The sequence below is a fragment of the Mirounga leonina genome, unplaced genomic scaffold (assembly GCF_011800145.1).
Source record: "Mirounga leonina isolate KUSES-001 unplaced genomic scaffold, KU_Mleo_1.0 Mir_178, whole genome shotgun sequence".
NCBI lineage: Eukaryota > Metazoa > Chordata > Mammalia > Carnivora > Phocidae > Mirounga > Mirounga leonina.
In genome coordinates, this window is record NW_023270464.1 from 9,470,703 (window position 1) to 9,489,632 (window position 18,930).

General features: G+C 46.2%; 1 protein-coding gene across 1 annotated transcript in view; it reads left to right on the top strand.

The window, feature by feature from the left end:
- The window catches only part of CHSY1 (chondroitin sulfate synthase 1), a 70,112-nt gene extending 55,142 nt beyond the window's left edge, over positions 1 to 14,970 (top strand). Inside the window, exon 3 of the mRNA XM_035023999.1 lies at positions 11,899 to 14,970. Coding sequence (XP_034879890.1) covers positions 11,899 to 13,488 — 1,590 coding nt within the window. The 3' untranslated portion in view covers positions 13,489 to 14,970. The remainder of the gene's footprint in view (positions 1 to 11,898) is intronic.
- The last annotated feature ends 3,960 nt before the right edge of the window (positions 14,971 to 18,930 follow it).

Consider the following 18,930-nt stretch of genomic DNA (forward strand, 5'->3'; position numbering starts at 1 on the left):
ATTGAGTAGTTTCACTGCCCTAAAAATCCTCTGTGCTCCACTCATTCATCCTCCTCTCTCGAGCTGTAACCCCTGGCAGCCACTGATCTTTTTACTGTCTCCATAATTTTGCCTTTTCCAGAATGTCACACAGTTGGGAGTCATACAGTGTGTATGTAGGCAGCCTTTTCAGATTGGCTTCTTTCACTCAGTGATAGACATGTGAGGTTCCTCTGTGTCTTTGCTTGGCTTGATAGCTCATTTCTTTTTAGTGCTGAATAATTTTCTATTGCCTGGATGTGTCACACTTTATCCATTCACCTACCAAAAGGACATCCTGGTTGATTCCAAGTTTGGGAATTTATGAATAAAGCTGCTGTAAACATCTGTGTGCAGGTTTTTGTGTAGACAGAAATTTTCAGTTCAGTTGGGTAAATACCAAGGAATACAATTGCTAGATCTTACCGTAAAAGTACATTTAGTTTTGTAAGAAACTGCCAACTGTCTTTAGAGAATGTGCCATTTTGCCTTCATGAATGAGAGGTCCTATCGATCCATATCCTTTCCAGTAGTTGATATTGTCAGTATTTTAGATTTTGGCCATTTTGTGGTGGCTGGTTTTAATTTGCACTTCTTTAATGTAATACGATGTTGAACATCTTTTCACATGCTTATTGGCCATCTGTATATCTTCTCTGGTGAGCTGTCTGTTAAGGTCTTTTGTCATGTTTTAAATCAGGTTGCTTATTTTCTTTTTGTTGAGTAAGTTCTTTGTATATTTTGGACAACAGTCCTTTATCAGGTACGTCCTTTGCAGAGCAGAAGTTTTTGATTTTAATGAAGTCCGGCTTCAATGATTTCTTTCATGGATCATGCCTTTGGTGTTGTATCTAAAAAGTCCTCTCCATACCCGGGGTGTTCTAGGTGTCTCCTGTTATCTCCGAGGGCTTTTATAGTTTTGTGTTTTGCATTTAGGTCTGTGATCCATATTGAGTTAATTTTTGTGAAGGGTTTAAAGTCGAGGTCCAGATTGATTTTTGTTTGTTTTTGCACAGGAATGTTCAGTTGCTCTAACAGCATTTGCTGAAAAGACTCTCTCTGCTTCGTTATATTGTCTTTGCTCCTTTGTGGTTGCCTGTTTAAAAAATGTTTATTTCTATCACTACTCTAGAAACCTGATAGTATAGAGGTTTTTTTAAAGATTTTATTCATTAGAGAGAGCGCATGGGGAAGGGGCAGAGGGAGAAGCAGACTCCCCACTGAGCAAGGAGCCCGATGCAATGCGCGGGGCTTGATCCCAGGACCCTGAGATCATGACCTGAGCCACCCAGGTGCCCCAATACTATAGAATTTAAAGCTTTAAGAGCTACCCCTCCCCCCGAAACACTCCCTTTACTTCCATTTTCCCCTTTTCTTAAAGCTGTAAGAACTCAAGCCTTTGTATGGTAAATGTGGAGTGAGAGTCATTTCTCAGACTTACATGGAGTTAACTGCAGGTTTATTGGGGTACCCAAAACGAGCTCTGTCCTCCATCCCCACGCAGACGCCTCGCCACCGTGTCGTGACAGAAATGCTGGCTTGAATGCGTGAAACAAAGCTATGATACCTACCATTGGCCTCTAGAGTAGAAGCTGGACTTCCAGAGGCTTGAGTGCACAGGAATTGGGCTGTGCTCTTGCCCCCCTCGTCACTGGCCTTGCTGCCGTCCGCTGGTGGCCTTACCTTGTGACTGCAGCTCTGCCGGGTTGCCCTGACTCAGTAGACCTTCATCATTTAAAGCCTGCTTGAATATTTAGGTGGTGTGTGGGTGTAAGATATTATACGGTAAACGTGGTAAGTTAAAATGGTTCAAAATGTCTTTGTTTAGAATGGGATTCCACAACAAATCAGGAATCTTGACTAAAAAAACCTAGAAGGAAATGAGCTTGTGGGCCATATTTGGCCCACAGATTTATTTTGGCTCATATTTCTGTCTCTAATTCTAAAATTTGGATTAGTTGCTAACATTTAGAAATTAGGAGACTCTACACAAAAATAGCCCTTTTCCTCACTTTTCTTAAAAACTAGAAGATCTGACCCCACTGGGCCTGTATTCCTCTGTGTCCTTCCCCAACCTGGCACACTTCCCCCATATAGCCCCCATAAGTTTGTTTTTCGTTTTATTTTTGTTTTGGTTTGTGTTTTGGCGATCTGTCAGACTGCGGCTTACGTCGGTTTTCCTATGGATTTGTGCTGCACTGTGAGAGCTGTATGTGGTCACGCTGACTGGCACTGGGAAGGAGCACGGTGCGGGGCTGTGGATGTGGAGGCCTGCGGTGACGATACCCGGGCACCTGCTGGGGGACACCTTCAGAGAGAGCCCTTCCTACCCTTCCCCTGCGAGCAGGCCCAGGGCTGTTCTTGTAATGCTGCCCACTCAGTACTTTATCTTTATGTGCAGGCTTATCTTTTCTTTGTTCTTGACCTTTCAAATTTTCCCTGCCTGGTAGAGTGCCTTTAATGTGAGTGTTCAGGAGGTATTTGGTATCACATTTACATAAGACTTTGTTCATTTAAAGATAGTCGTGCACACATTCATTCTTCCTAATGCTGCCACGTTTGCTTCTTTGTCTGTGGGGGCCGAAAGGGGGTGCCTGGAAAGCTTAATTGACTCCCGCAAGGTCAAACGTTATTAAAGGGCAGCGACGGAGTTTAGATCCTTTGCTGACTGCAGATAAGGGTGTTCTCTTTCCACGGCCACTGTTGCCCATTCAAACCGCCAACTGTCCACCCGCGGACTCTTGGTTTCAGCTTGATCACTTTGCTTATTGTTTTACGTACAGGTATCAAATTACTACCAACAGTTTTCGCTATACTTTGCCAAGCTTAATTCTCAGTTCTTTTGAAATGCGTCCGACTTCTCAAAAAGGCATTTAGATTTCAGAGTTCGACACTAATGGTTTGAGACACATACACACAGCTCTCATTTTTTACCACTAGAGGCCCAGTGTAATTCCCATGAAAAATCTGCTTTTTTGAATGGACTCTTTAAAATACAAAGCACCTAATCCTCGAACTTAATTGGATGAAAATCAGCAAAGCCTATACAAAACGAATTAGGAGAGAGACCTAATATGGGATTGTAGTGGCCATATGTCCTGAGAGCCAGGGTCAGGCCAGTGTATGCTGGTGATCTTGGCCTAATTATTAACACATTTTCTCTTTCATCTCAGAAGGTCCTGCTCCAGACAACAAATTCTCTGGAAACCCTACCTCCAGGTATATGAGAATGTTAATTTAAATATTTAAAACTTGTGAATAAGGTTATTTTTGAAACTATTACCAGGTATTAACGTCTCTTGACAGTTAGGCAACCTGTATTTTCTTTGAACCATTCTTCAGCACAAAAGGTTAAGAAAAATCCTCTGCAAAGAACTGAAATGCTGCACAAATCAGTATTAAGAAATAGCTGTCGATATGGAGTAGTGACTGTCTGTCGATGTGGCTGAAAGACCTATTTAATGATGTACATAAATGTAAACAGTTACCAGGAAGAACCCTGACTTAAAGAGAATGTTGGCCTTCATTGCATCGCCAAGGACATTTGCTAATGCAGACTGTAGACCGTACTCATTAACTCAAGATTCGGTGTGGGTAGTTGATGGTTATTCCCAGCTGGGCTGGAAGTTCCTGGGAATAGCGTGACCTTGATATTTATTAGCCCCTCTCAGATTTACCATAGAATGAGTCACAGTCCTGAAGCATGTCACAGTGCAGGAGATGGCTTTTCTGGAGTCCAGGATTATGGGGGTACTTTTTAGAACAAAGATTAGGGGCTGTTCTACGGACACTGGAAATTAAATGAAACACAGGGGTACTGTATGCATCTTAAAAGGCTTCCTTGAGTGTTTTTAAGCCAAGGAATGACCTTGTGATTATGAAATAACCCATATGCACACCGATTTAGTGTTTTCTTCTGCGGTACTTTTTAACTTTCCATTTTATAATACTCTTTGAAAGAATGTGCCAAATTATAGATTATTGAAATACTTTAAAATAATGAAGTCCTTTAGGGGCGCCTGGGTGGCTCAGATGGTTAAGCGTCTGCCTTCAGCTCAGGTCATGATCCCAGGGTCCTGGGATCGAGCCCCACATCGGGCTTCTGGCTCAGCGAGGAGCCTGCTTCTCCCTCTGCCTCTGCCTCTCTCCCTGCTCATGCTTTCTCTCTCTCTCTCTGTATCTCTGTGTCTCAAATGAATAAATAAAAATCTTAAAAAAAAAAAAAATAAATAAAATAATGAAGTCCTTTAAATTTAAATTTGATAGTATTCAAAATATTCTTTATAACAAAAAACCTCCATATTTGCTACCGCATGGAATTACTAAAATGAACTATTATGAATCTCCTATCCTTAACTCTTTTTATTTATAGCGGAATTGGAGGTTTGTTTTTATAAGATGGAAACAGTTAACTGGTTGCAATGTGGTGTTCTCTTCTAATGCTCCAAATACAGTTTGACTCAGTGAAGGTAGAAGCCTGTAACATTCGAATACTGTACCTTCGACCATATCAGGGTAGATGGATAGAAGAACATCAGGGCATGACTTTAGAATTATATGTGACTGTTTTATAAAACTAGCACATAAGATTTTTTTTTAAAAAACATAAGTTTTATAAAATTAGCATGTAAGATTACATAAGATCTTAGAATTCTTCATGTTGAAGGAAGCTCTTGTACAATATAGTCATTTTATAAACGAGAAAACTTGAGATCCAACAAATTCAAGTGATTCCTCCAAGGTCTTACAAAACTTAACTAGTAGCATAAAGGCAATAATGTCTCCGTATAGTCTTATTTCTTAATGTTTATTTTACATTGTTATATCTATACTATCCCCTAGGGAAATAGTAGTTTTATTTCTGTTACCTTTAACTTGCTAAACACTTACTTTAGTCATGCAGTTATATATCTTAAGGGTAGGGGACTTCATTCCTGTTGAATCCAGGAAATTACCTGGAGTCCAGAAATTAAATCTTAACCTGTGTCTTACTTGCTTAATGGAGAACATTGTAGTGAACAGAAAATTGGCCATAATATGGAGAAAAGAGGTATAATGGATAGAAGACGTAGATGTTCAGCATAACGATCCAGCTGTTTCTCATTCAAGTGCCCAAGAGCAGAATGGTCCAGTTTCCTCTCACCTACAGCATACATACCTTCTTAAATGCAACAGGCTTCTTTAAAGGGGGGAAAAAAAAAGTAGCAAGGAAACTAGGAACCAGTCAAGATAAAAACAAAGATAATTTGAGAACTTTGCAAAGGATTTGAAAAGCAAAAGCAAATGCCTGCCATACTACAAAGGCAGAAACGAGGTCCAGAAGCACAAAGATCACTTGATGTGAACAGGTGGAAAAGGTGATTTGGGGTAAAAGTGGAGGGGGGTAGATGGCGGTTGGGGAAGGTGTTGGGAGCTCTTGCCCAGGGCCCGGCCCCTTAGGACCAGCACCCAGCCTTCCCTTCTGGCGTTTCCCTCCACACCTCCATTGCAGGAACCACAGATGATTTCTGGATCATTTGTCCCTAACTTGGCCTTAATGTCTGTCTCATTGAAATTTTTGTTCTGAATTACACTTTATATTCCCTCTTCTTAATTCTGAGAGTGCTTGTAACTCACATATAAAAAAAAAAAGTTTCCCTGAAATCTGCATTTCCCCCTTCCTCTCCTCTCCCACCACATTGAGGGTAAAAAGAAAAAGTTTCCTGACCTTTCCACCAAAGCCATATATAATAAGTTTTTGTATAGAAGTTGACAGAGATTGGTAAATGTGCTGAATGACCAAAAGGTACCACTAGAAACCGATTTGGGCAGGGTATTAATATCACCATTAATACCCTTAGCTGGAGGTGCACAGCCTCCCCTGTAGACATTCTGTCTCCTCACCTGTACGGTACCTGTGCCCGCATTTGCCCTTTTAGAAAAGGAGCTGTTCACTGGCATTTATTGAGATTTTTCTTAGGATCATAGCAGGTGTATATTCCATCCAGTCTGTCAGGTGCGTGACTTCCTTGTCTAAAATGTTTATTTTGTAGTAATATTAGGATGATGCAGGAGGGGAGGGCACCAGCTAGTCTGGACATAGACTTGGCCTTATTTTTAACAAAATAAGTGCTGTCCCCCAAACACCCATGTGCTTGCACTGGCCTGCGCCTGCGTGCTCTCCGCCCCTCTCTCTCGTCTTGCAAAAGATTTCTTCATTAAAAAAAAAAAAAAAAAAAGATCTAACACAACGTATTCATTCAGACTTGGAGAGGTTAGCCAGAAGGTGCCTACGACAACTTTACTATAGTTCAAATTCTTGGTCTGTTATGGTTCGAGGGGGTTTTAAGGCTTCCATAAAACCCCGTTAGTCAATGTCAACAATTTTTTTTTTCTTGGTGTTTATGCCTTTAGCACACACATGCTGTGTTTCAGGTAAAGCTTACCTAGATATCAGTCATGATGAAGGTCATGGCCACAGCCTCTAAAAGATGTTGAGAAACGTAGTCCTGAAAATGTTTGGGGATGTGGTGTCCTGGTGAGCGTGTAAGAAGAACCAATCAGGCATGGAAGACCACGCACTCCACAGGACTCCCCTGGGCACTCGCTCTCCATGGGTAGGGTTTTGATAGCTGAGAGTAAGATGTGCAGTTATGTATTTGGTTTTCTAGGGAGTAAAGGACAAATAACTACATCCTTTGTCTGGAAGGATCTTTATTGTTCCTCAAATATACTACTGATTTTTACATTTAAAAATACATTCTAGCCAGAGGACCCCAGCCCTGTCCCGGTATATTAGTGACCAAGTATATCCTGTCCATCAGTCCTCATTAACTGTCCTCTTCTGCGTTGAAATCATGCAGCAATTTCTTGATACCCGCTGTGCATAAAGACTTTACGGTCCATCATAAATTTACCATATACCTGCTGAGTGTCTTGTGTCAGGCATGAGCTCGACTCCGAAGGTAAAGGTAGCGAACGTGTGTGCACTGGTTCCCTCAGCCTGCTCCAGAGCTCTCTGTCTCCTCCGTCTGTTGGGGCCGCCAGAACAAAAATACTGTCGCCTGGGTGGCTGAAGCAGCAGACATGCATTCCTCACGGTGCTGGGGGCTGGAAATCCCAGATGGAGGTGTCCGTAGAGTCAGGGCCTGGTGAGGACCCTCTGCCTGGTATACAGACCTGCTTTCTTGCTGTGTCTTGCCATGGCGGGGGGGGAGGGGTGCGGAGAGTGCTCTGGGCCCTTCATTGAAGCCCTCATCTGGGTCCCCATCCCACCGTGGCAGCCGCACCCTCACAATTTCCTCTGAACTCAGTCCCCTCCCATAGGCCACACCTCACCCTCACATTGAGAGCGCCTCAGCGTGTGAATTTGGGGGGCACAGACACCCAGCCCGCTGTACTCTCCTTATGGGACTTCCTTGCACTATCATTCTGGGGCCTCTCTTTCTTCTCTGCCATAGCCCTTGTTTCCAGGATGCTGGATGATGATCCTTCCAGATAGATTCCCTCATTCTAGGAGGGCACATCCTTTCATAGCTGGGAAAGACTGAGTATGAGGTAAGACAGTCCTCGACTGCTTGAAAATCTCTCTTCTGCCCTCCTATTTGATGGATCATTTGCTTGGGAGGAGAATTGTACGTTGGGAATAATTTTTCACTCCCACCTCTTATTTCTAGATGGCCTTTTTTCCTTGTCTTTGGAAGTTTTCAGATTGCTTTCTCTGTGGTGTTCTGAATGTGTGTTCTTTGTACCAAGTAGTCGGGGTTTGATTCAGGCAACTGGTCCTTTCATTCTGAACCCATTTTCTATATTGTTATTTTCTCCCCGGTGTGCTTTCTCGTTATGGAATGAATACTTTTCTGTTTTCTGGTTTTTTTGTCGTTCCTGTTTTCTGGGATATTCTTCAACTTTATCTTCGAACTCTTCTCTTTTGTGTTGCTATTTTATTTTCAAGAGCTTTTTCGGTTTTCTGATTTTCTAACAGTATTCAGTTTTTGTCGCATGGGTGTATTATCTTCTGTGTGGATGCCTTTTAGGTTTGTCTTTTGTTTCTCTTGTTGAGTTTTCCTTCTGTTCACTACATTGTTTCTCTTTCCAGCAAGCTTTTGTTTCTTTGTCTCCATCTCTCCCATTGGAACAGTCTTTCAGCTGCCTGATGGTCCTTGGCTGTTGATCCTCATGGAAGACTACAGCAGGGAAAAAGCTAACTGGAAGCTGTGTAGGGCAAGATTTCTTAAACCAGTATCTTCGCTGTAGTGATCCAGCCGTTTGGGTGGTGCTTTCTGTGGGAGGACTCTAGAAATGTATGGCACTTTGTAGTTGATCCAGTCTCCTGCTCGGGATGGACAGTGGAGGGTAAGTATTTTGGGACTAGTTGGGAAAAGGGCTGGGAACCTTCCTCTTCAGACGTTCGTTTCCCTCCAGTTGTCGGCCTTGATCTCACCCCTACCCAGGTGTTCAGATCGCATTTCTGGAGAAATTGAAGTTCAGGTTTACGTGCTTACCAGTGAACTAACCCAAGAGGAGTGAGGGGAAAGGACCTGTAGACAGTTATATTCAGGAATAACTGCCATAAATGATATGATCATGTTAAGAAACCTCCAGTATTTGCTACTTGCCCGTCCTGATCCAGTTACAGTTGGGAGGCAGTCCTATATGAATTTTGGCAACACCCCCATCATCTAAATGGCAGAGAAACTCGGAGCATGTCTTTGAAGATGCTGGACATCTGCTGCCACCCTCCTTACCCCACTCCTGTGATGGGGAGAGGGGAGTGTCCCCTGGCCATGTCGGGAGGGGTGAGGGGGTGTCACTGCTCCACGGTCATCCAGTCCCGCTGGGTGCGGTACTGGGCCTCACCCCTGCCTTTCATAGCACCTTTCCTGGGGTTCTGAAGGGCGTAGAAGTCCTCTTCCTTTGCTCAAGTTCATTTCCTCCGAATTTGGGGGCATCTCTTACCCCCTCCCTGTGTCTCCTCTCCCATTCTCTTGGTCCTTGTGAGTTTATTCCTTTCTTCTTTCTTTCTTCAGAGACATTTGGGAAGAGAGAATCATGTGGGTTCTACTACTTCATTTTTAGCCACAGGCCTCCAATTTGTATTTTAAGAAGACCATTCTTGCTACTGTGTCGAAGGGCCCTGAGGGAAGAACAACAGAATTCTGCAGGGAGCCCCATAGGGAAGCCCCCTTCTGGCTGGGCTGGGCAGTGCTGGCTCTCTGCAGGGGTGGGTGGGGTGGGGTGGCGGTGGGGGCAGGAAAGAACACCTCCTGCTTTCAGGTTGTTCTGACCTAATTTTGAGAAGCAACCTGTAAGGTTCAGTGTGTTCACTGGAAACGGAGGGACCTTTCAAACAAGTCACGGTTCTTCATGCCCACTGTTAGAAATTTGGAAGTTATAGGTGGACAAAATGGAACTAATAGGTATTATAACAAATGTATATGAAATGATGATGTAGCCTCCCATCGTCCTGCATGCGGTTGTTATTTTACTAGTTCCCAGCCCTGGAGCCCTGGCTGCTGCTGACTTGGCTGTGATGGAAGGAGCACTGCTGTGGCCTTTGCTCCTCCCCCCCCCCCTCCCAGGTGGTGTCCTCAGGCGGGTTCGGCGTCGGATCGCAGGCCTGCTGTAGGGTGCATGTCATGAAGGCTGACCTTGCGAAAACTGGAAGAAGGGCCTCCAGGCTCCGGCTGGGGCACGCAGCGGTGAGGGGGGAGGGCCGGACAGGCTGTGCTTGCTTCATGTCCTTAGTACCTGCGGACAGGATGCGTTTTTCCTGGCTTGGCAGCCTCCCAGGACACTTTTGTGCCCATGCTGTGCAGTTGGCGCCCAGGACACAGCCCGGCTAGGCTAGATGAACGGGAGCACGCGGGGCAGGAAATGCCCGAAACCTCTTTTGTTGTAACCCATATGAAAAGAAAGGCAAAAGATCAGGGTCCTAGGCCAGCCCCTGCCTCGGGCGTTTAGGTTAATGTAGTGTTTCTCCTCGCCCACTCTGTGGCCTTGAGCTGGGCCTTGGAGGAGCTCAGGCCTCCGTTGCTTCACGCTCTCCCCACTAAGCAGGCCCTAGACCGCTGCTTTGCTTCCGGCCATGGTGCAGCTTCCCGTGGCTCACGGGGGCGAGCGCAGCTTGCGCTGGGTCGGACGCACCCTGCGTGGGCCCGCTGCCTCCTGGCCCGGGTGCTCTCCAAGGCTGCGTGTGCTCTGCTTCTGCTCTTGCGTCTGTTCAACTTCGCCTTTGCTAATTAATTGTACAGCTTGGAAATGATGTCAATGGCTAATTCCATTTCCCCATGTCCTGTGTTGGTCACAGACCATGTGGGAAGCGAAGTTGAAAAGAGTGAGAAAAAAAAAAAAAAAAAGAGTGAAGGCCCTTCCGAGATGTTGTCATTCCGTGCTAAGTCCCCCTCTGTGGACAGACCTTGTCCAGGAGAGGAGAGCTGAGTTTGAGAAGGTCAGCGTTCACCCGACTCGCAGCTCCCTGAGAATTAAGTGAGCGAGTGGATGTGGGTGGAGGCCTTGCACAGAACCCGCCTGCATTCCTCGCCCTCTCCCTCCCTCTCTTCTCTCTCTCTCTCTCTCTCATTCTTTGGAAGTGGTTCCCTTCTTTTTACTCTTACTGGCTTTATTTATTGGTAGCTTGTAGTATTGTACAGAAGAAAATGGGATGTAAAAATGCTAACCTATGTTTTTCTGTTATGGTGATTGCCATGTGTCAGGAAAGAAAAAAGTAACAAATAAGACTTTCCAACGGCAGAGAAACTGCTTGGTTCAAATACATATCACCCTATCAGGAGTTAGTATTTAGCGTATGAACAAAACCCAAAAACGAACCACAAATGAAACAGGACTCATTGATCACATACCGACTTCAAGTGTTACTAAGATGTTTTTTTGTAGGTTTTTATTCTTCGTTCCAGGAGGCATTGTAGACACTCATCATCTCGTCACTTGGACGTACAGGGGAATTAAGTACATTCCCTGTTTGATTTGAGGGAACATGCCCCATTTGGGCTGATGGACCTCCAACCTTTGTCCTCCTTGCCCCCAAACCTGTATCAAAGGACAGGGGGTGAGTTGGTGGAATAATGAGCCCCTTTGCATTGCCTGCCTCTTAGCTCAACATTCTGAGCCTGCCGGAGACCTGGTGCTGAGCAAACAGGACCCCCCCACTCCACCCCCCCACCCCCGCCTGCACAGAGGCTGTGGGGGGGCGCACTTGACACAGGGAACAAGCAGGCATTGAAAGGATTTTCAGCGTGTGCACCTTGCAGCATCTTGGGCTCCCCGACAGCATGCCCTTCCCGTCGGCCGGCCGCCTCCTCTTTCCTTCTCTTCAGCTCACCGGAAGTGGTATTAATCCTGCATCGGGTCATACTTGTGGAGTTTTCCTTTCACTCTGTCGATGCAGTTCATTCCCAGACAGGGGTAGCCGCAGGGCCTGCTGTTCCAGAAAGGCAGCAGCTCCTGTTGGGTGCCAGTTTTCAGTGGGGGGGACTTTGGCGCTTGGGTTCCTCACATGGGCTTGGTGGGGACCCAGCCTTCTCTTCCAGTTACGCTGACTTGGGGCACTGTGATCTCAAGATCACACTTTTTCTGTATGAAAACTTTCTCATAATTCTGTTTGCCTGCAGAATTATATGGGCCAACTCTGGTTATTGACGAGTCTTCTTTCTTGAAGCAGTTGATACTTATTCTTCTTCTAACCTCCCTGGACTGCTGGAGCTTGGGCTTTACCCTAAGGACTCTGGTATGCTGCGGCTCCTTTGCAGAGATTTCTAATACTTCGAGTTTTGGGGTTTTTTTTTTAAGACTATGCAGGTGTGTAAGGAAAGGCGAGAAGAGAGGGACAGAGTCACGTGATACCAAAATAGCCATATTTTTTTGTTGTTTTTTTCTTGACAGATGCAGCAGCTTTTTTATGAGAATTACGAACAGAACAAAAAGGGGTACATTCGAGATCTCCATAACAGTAAAATCCACCGAGCCATCACGCTGCACCCCAACAAAAACCCGCCCTACCAGTACCGACTGCACAGTTACATGCTCAGCCGGAAGATCGCCGAGCTCCGCCACCGCACCATCCAGCTGCACCGGGAGATCGTCCTGATGGGCCGGTACAGCAGCACCGAGATTCACAAAGAAGACCTGCAGCTGGGAGCCCCCCCTTCCTTCATGCGGTTTCAGCCCCGCCAACGGGAGGAGATCCTGGAATGGGAGTTTCTGACCGGGAAGTACTTGTACTCGGCCGCCGAGGGCCAGCCCCCTCGGAGAGGGATGGACTCCGCTCAGAGGGAGGCCCTGGATGACATTGTCATGCAGGTCATGGAGATGATCAACGCCAACGCCAAGACCAGAGGGCGCATCATTGACTTCAAGGAGATACAGTACGGCTACCGCCGGGTGAACCCCACGTACGGGGCCGAGTACATCCTGGACCTGCTGCTGTTGTACAAGAGGCACAAGGGGAAGAAGGTGACCGTGCCCGTGCGGAGACACGCGTACCTGCAGCAGACCTTCAGCAGGATCCAGTTCGTGGAGCACGAGGAGCTGGATGCCAGGGAGCTGGCCAACAAAATCAATCAGGAGTCCGGATCCTTGTCCTTCCTCTCCAATTCCCTAAAGAAGCTCGTTCCCTTTCAGCTCCCTGGCTCAAAGAACGAGCACAAAGAACCCAAAGAGAAAAAGATAAATATCTTGATTCCGCTGTCCGGGCGTTTCGACATGTTTGTGAGATTTATGGGAAACTTTGAGAAGACGTGTCTCATTCCCAATCAGAACGTCAAGCTCGTGGTTCTGCTTTTCAATTCTGACTCCAACCCCGACAAGGCCAGGCAAGTTGAACTCATGAGAGATTATCGCATCAAGTACCCCAAAGCGGACATGCAGATTCTGCCCGTGTCTGGGGAGTTCTCAAGAGCTCTGGCCCTTGAAGTGGGGTCTTCCCAGTTCAATAACGAATCTTTGCTCTTTTTCTGTGACGTTGACCTCGTCTTTACTACAGAGTTCCTTCAGCGGTGTCGAGCAAATACAGTTCTGGGCCAACAAATATATTTTCCAATCATCTTTAGCCAGTACGATCCAAAGATTGTTTATAGTGGGAAAGTTCCCAGTGATAACCATTTTGCCTTCACTCAGAAGACTGGCTTCTGGAGAAACTATGGGTTTGGCATTACTTGCATTTACAAGGGAGATCTTGTCCGAGTCGGTGGCTTTGACGTTTCCATCCAAGGCTGGGGGCTCGAGGATGTGGACCTTTTCAACAAGGTTGTCCAGGCAGGTTTGAAGACGTTCAGGAGCCAAGAAGTAGGAGTGGTCCATGTCCACCATCCTGTCTTCTGTGATCCCAATCTCGATCCTAAACAGTACAAAATGTGCTTGGGGTCCAAAGCATCCACGTATGGGTCCACACAGCAGCTGGCTGAAATGTGGCTGGAAAAACACGACCCAAGTTACAGTAAAAACAGCAATAATGGCTCAGTGAGGACAGCCTAACATCCAGCTCTGCTGGAAGAGACGTTTTTAATTATCTAATTTATTTTTCAAAAATTTTTTGTATGATCAGATTGTTTTTGAAGTCCATACAAGGATATATTTTACACATGATTTTCTTACAAAGGACTCCTTGATGATTGAGCTTTTTGAACAAAAATGTGATCATGTTTGCCTTTGAACACATTTTCTTGCTGAACGTTGGTGTAGCAGACCTGCTTAATGATGACTTGAAATGTACCTGATGAACAAAACTTTGTTGTTTGGTTTTGTTTTTTTACGCATTTCCTTTTCAGAACCCCCGCACCCCCTTGCTACAGTCGTCTGGCTGAAAACATGAACGTTCCTGCAAAGTATTATTGTAACAAAACACTGTAACCCTGGTAAATGTTTTCTTGTAACTGTTAACATTGCACAGATTCTACCTTTTGTCTTTTTTTTTTTTTTACGACGATTTATTTTTTTTTTTAAGCCATTTCATGTTCCAGTTGTAAAATAAGGAAATGTGATAATAACTGTATCATCACGGTCGGGAGAGCTTTCCAAAGTTGATTCTTTCCCCCAAACTTGTGCTCATCGTGGTCACGTAGTTTTAAAAACAAGGGGAGGAGAGGGACAGTTAGATGTATGGCTGTTCTTGTGGTCGTTCGTGTGGCTTAACGGACCTGGCATTAAATTCCAAGAAGGATTTGGTATTTTTTTTTTTTCCCTCTTCCTGACCCTTCTCTTTAAAGGGTAAACTATTATTAATATTTAGAATGGCAAAGAAGAATTATTGTAATAAATCTAATGTACACAAGCTAAAGCAGAAGCAAAAACCCGCCCTCATGGAAGCATTGGGGGAAAACGTACTTTGGTTTTGTTCACTTCATCGTGTCTGCGTTACATTATTGATGGCAGTGGTTGTTTCATTCTTTAATTACTGTTTTGTTTTATTCTTTGTATCCGAAATACCTTTAATTTATTTAATATCCATTGTTTAGAGTTCTGCCGTTTCTCCAGTACCTGTTAGTTATTAGTATTTATGTGTATCAGGAGTGTGTTTAGTGTTCTTTTATTTGCAGTAAACTGATCTCCAAAGATTTCCTTTTGAAAACGCTTTTTCCCTCCTCAATTTTTACATTCCTTCCTGTTTTACTATATACTAAGTGTTCTATGACAATTTTGGTGCTCGCATGCTTTGGGGACAAAAGTGAAATGCAGTCTGTCATGACACCAGAACGTTTGTTTTCAACTCACAGATCCAATGTGCCTTAATAAATTGTTTTTTTTTTTTTCCATTTAGATTTCAGTCAGTAATAGACTTGCCATTTTAATACACATCGTTGGAGATCTGCTTATTTGTAAATAGTCTGTTGCTCATTTGGGAAAATAAACCAGTGAACAGTATTTTTCTATTGTACTTTTCAGGACCATTTTGTCTCATTACTCCTGTTTTAGCTAAGAATTGTATTACATTTGAAGAGTAAAACTCTGAAACACTGATTTCTAAAGGTTTCCAAGTTATTTGAGGGGAATATTTTGTGTAGACTGCAGTTTGGGAGTGATGTGAAGCTTTCAAGTGCCTCTTCCGCTATTGTCCCTTAGAATGAATTTTTTTTTTTTTTTTAAGATTTTATTTATTTATTCGACAGAGAGGGACAGCGAGAGAGGGAACACAAGCAGGGGGAGTGGGAGAGGGAGAAGCAGGCTTTCCATGGAGCAGGGAGCCCGATGCGGGTCTCGATCCCAGGACCCTGGGATCATGACCTGAGCTGAAGGCAGACGCTTAACGACTGAGCCACCCAGGTGCCCCACCCCCCCTAGGATGAATTTTACTTTTGTTCCTCTTCAGCTTGCTGAATCTGTGTTCCCTAGAACAAGGGTCTTCAAACCCATTCTAAGCCTCATCCAGCTTCTTGGTACACGTGCACCTTCCTGGCCCCAGAGTGGGACCGACTGGGCCCATTAGAACCTGCATTTTAACAAGTGCCCACATGAGGCTGTGTGCACGAACATTCTCGGGGTTTTGGGATAGATCTAACTACAGGATAAATTGTGTATAGTTGCTATGTAATCGAAGAATCAAAAAAAGTAAGACCTTTGATGTCAAGGTAGCAAGCTTTGTGGAAGCCAGTCCCACTCCCAGGACAGGTATTTACCATGTAATGACAGTTAAGACCCAGTATAATAACATTGTGCTCTCAGTAGGAATTGCTGTCATTCAGCCTAATTGTCATTTACTTTGTGGGAATGTTTAGTTTTTCTTCGGAAGAAAGCACATTTTTATTCCTCAGTAAGGAAGAGCACAGTATGCACCTTGATGACAAAGTAATTTAAATTCTCTATCATGATAGTGAACTGTCAGGATTTTTGATGGGGGTTGTATGAGCAGTGACCTTGTCAAGCTTGAATGTCTGTCCAGCATCATGGTGACCCTTTGTTAAAGTTCACCATTTCCTTCCTACTCCCACTCCTGCTCAAGTCTGTTCCTCTTCCTGATGCCCACGTGGATGTTTATGGAGGTGGCGCCCTCCCTCCCTCACGAGTGCGCCTTTAGAAAGGCTGCGAAGGGAAGCCTGGGTGGCTCAGTCGGTTAAGCGTCTGCCTTCACCTCAGGTTATGATCTCGGGGTCAAGCCCCACATTGGGCTACCCGCTCAGCGGGCAGTCTGCTTGTCCCTCTCCCTCTGCTCTTCACCCCTGCGTGCTCTCTCTCTCTCTCTCCCCCCTCTCTCAAATAAATAAATGAAATCTTAAAAAAAAAAAAAATAGGCTGCTGGACCTCTTCTGGTCCCCCCTCTCCTGGTCGTGCCATGCCCAGAGTCTGCACCCACTGGCCTCCCGGTTCACTCTCCTCCTGGCCTCTCCTCTTCCAGCGGAGCCAGGGTCCCTCTTACTAAAGTGCTCTTCCAAATTGGCAGTTACAGTGCCTTCCTGCCCAGAGAGCGGGCCCTAGAGGTCCCCTCCTTAGGAACCTCCTCCAACCAAACTGGGTTCCAAGTTTGTGGGGACATCAGGGTCTTTCCTGCTCGGACCTCAGTCTGGAACTCTCTCTGCACACCACTGTGCTGGCCAACTGGGCTGATCCTCCAAGAGCCAACTGAAACTCTCCCATTGTCCACTCTGGTGTCACCCCGGACCCTTCCAGTGTAGAGGTGGCACAGCTGGACTTAATTCTATGGTCATGTGATCATAGTCTTCCTCACTGGACTCTTGCCTCTGGTACCCCGGCATGTTGAGCCCTCTTGTCAAGAAGGACCGTGTCCTCCACTGTCCCCAGCCTTGCCGTTAGCACACGGTTCCCCATCTTGTGTGTTCCTTGCAGTGGAATATCCACGCGGCCCGCCTCCCTGCCACTGCATTAGTCGTGGCCCCGTGGCCCACCCACACTCGTGACCTGGAAATAATTGCTGCTTCTCTTAGAACTCTGAGGGCTTTCTAGTTCTACTCTTTGTTTCATTTGTTACTTTATACTTAGTGTGCATTACTGTATTTTAAATACAGAAAAGTATTGAAATGGCCCATAGCCCCACAAACCAGATAACTCCTGTTAACAGTACTTAAAAATGAAGACTCCTAGTGAGGATGGTTGGAAGGGGGAAGGTCACAATGGTGCACAGAGGCATGAAATGGAGCCTTCCTCTTCCCTCCATCCATCCAGCCCTGGGGGCCCTCCCACAAAGAACCACCAGGTCTGTGTGGCCTGGTGGGGAAGGGGTGGTGTGAATCATAGGTGAATTAGGTCGGTAGCATTTTAAACAACTCATTTACACCAGTGAGAACCACATGCTTATTTGCTGGGGCACGAGGGCCCAGGTGAGCCTCTTGCTGCAGGACAGAGAGGAGACCTGGTGCTCTGAGGACTTGGCAAACATATTTCTGGAGGGCAGGGCAGGGCCGAGTGGGCTTGTGGGTGCGCGTGGGTGCACGTGTGGGAGCAGAAGAGCCCTGTCTCCTGGGACACACACTGATTGTACTCGCCTCTGGGAGGTGGGATCGCTTTCCCAGCACTGCTATTCTGGGCCAACATGAGACCACAGTATGCACATGGAGCCCTGGCATTCCAGGACTTCGATGTTTGGAGACAGGGCCATGGTCACAAAGTGCACGTCATGTGACAGTCCCTCTTGGCTGCAAAGTAGGCAGCCCGGGAGCGAGGGAGGCGCATTCCCTCCCACCGGGTCTGAGAGCAGAAGGGGCAGGTGCTGCTGGCGCGCCCACGGCTGGGGCCCTTCCCGAGTTCAGGGCACGGAAGTAGCCCTGACCCTCCAGAACGGCCTTCCCTAGTCTCCCCGAACTCCATCAGCCCGGCGGATCAAGCTCTCGGTCTCTGTGCCCCCTTCCTGCCCAGCCTTTAGACCTGTCCCCTTCACGAAGCTCGCCAAGCCTCAGCCCTGGCTCCGCGGACTTGTGCTCTCTCTGCTGCTCCCACCGCAGGCGCGGGGGACGCGGACGACAGTCCCATTTTGCCTCAATCCTGTGCCCTTGAAGGGTCGCCTGGAGGACAGTGAAGGGGACTGGTGGGTTTTCAGAGGCATTCTGATGCCGGCTCTCTTGCCCTTTAGTAAAAAGTCTGTCCTCCTGGAAGGTGAACGCCTGCGGGACTGCCTGCCCGCTGGACGCTCTCAGCAGCTCCGGGGCTCCGCCCTGGCCCCAGATTTCAGCCTCTGTCCTTGTGCTTTCTTGTCGTGGAGGGAAATGAGCGCCAGCCCGCCTGCACCTGCGCTGGCGCCCGCCCTGGGGGATTAGGCTGTGTTACTGCGTATAAATTGCTGTAATCTCTGCTGCAAAGGAGCTTATGTGCCCCTGTGACTGGGGGCCGGCCGGGAGGGGGGTCTGTCTGCTGAAGTGGCTGCACAGGGCTGTGCCTACCTCAGTGGGTCCCACTGTGCTTTTTCAAGCCCTCGAAGGATGGGCTTCTGTTCCACTTGAAGGAAAAGGCTGCTCACACCAAGTCTGCTTCGTCAATGTTGCAATGCATCGGATCGGATTACAGCAATGACTTCCAGTAGGAAAAAACCCTCCTCCTGTTAGTTTTGCAGTGCTTCAGGGTTTTGGGCTTTCTGCAGGGATGTAGGGGGGTGGTGGGAATATAAAAATCTCCAACCGGAAACCATAGGGCCAACCAGATTAGGGGCTGGTTTGTCAACAGGGCAGTTAAACCACTTAGGTGCCTGCCGTCAGATACTTTTTCGATGCATTAATTTGCCATTTATTCTATTCCAGTTATGAGGGTTTTCCTGTCTTACTACAACAATCAAAACCAAAATTTTGTCCTTTAAAGAACATTCTAGCTGCATTTTCTTTAAAACAGTAAGAGTTGTTATGCCTGACTGATTTCTAATGAGAAAATATAACAAGAAACTGATCAAGTCATTTAATAATGCATATCAGGCAAGCTCTGGAATCTACCTAAACGGTTCTCTCCATCCAGCAGTTTGTCACAATTAAGCCAGCGAAGCCT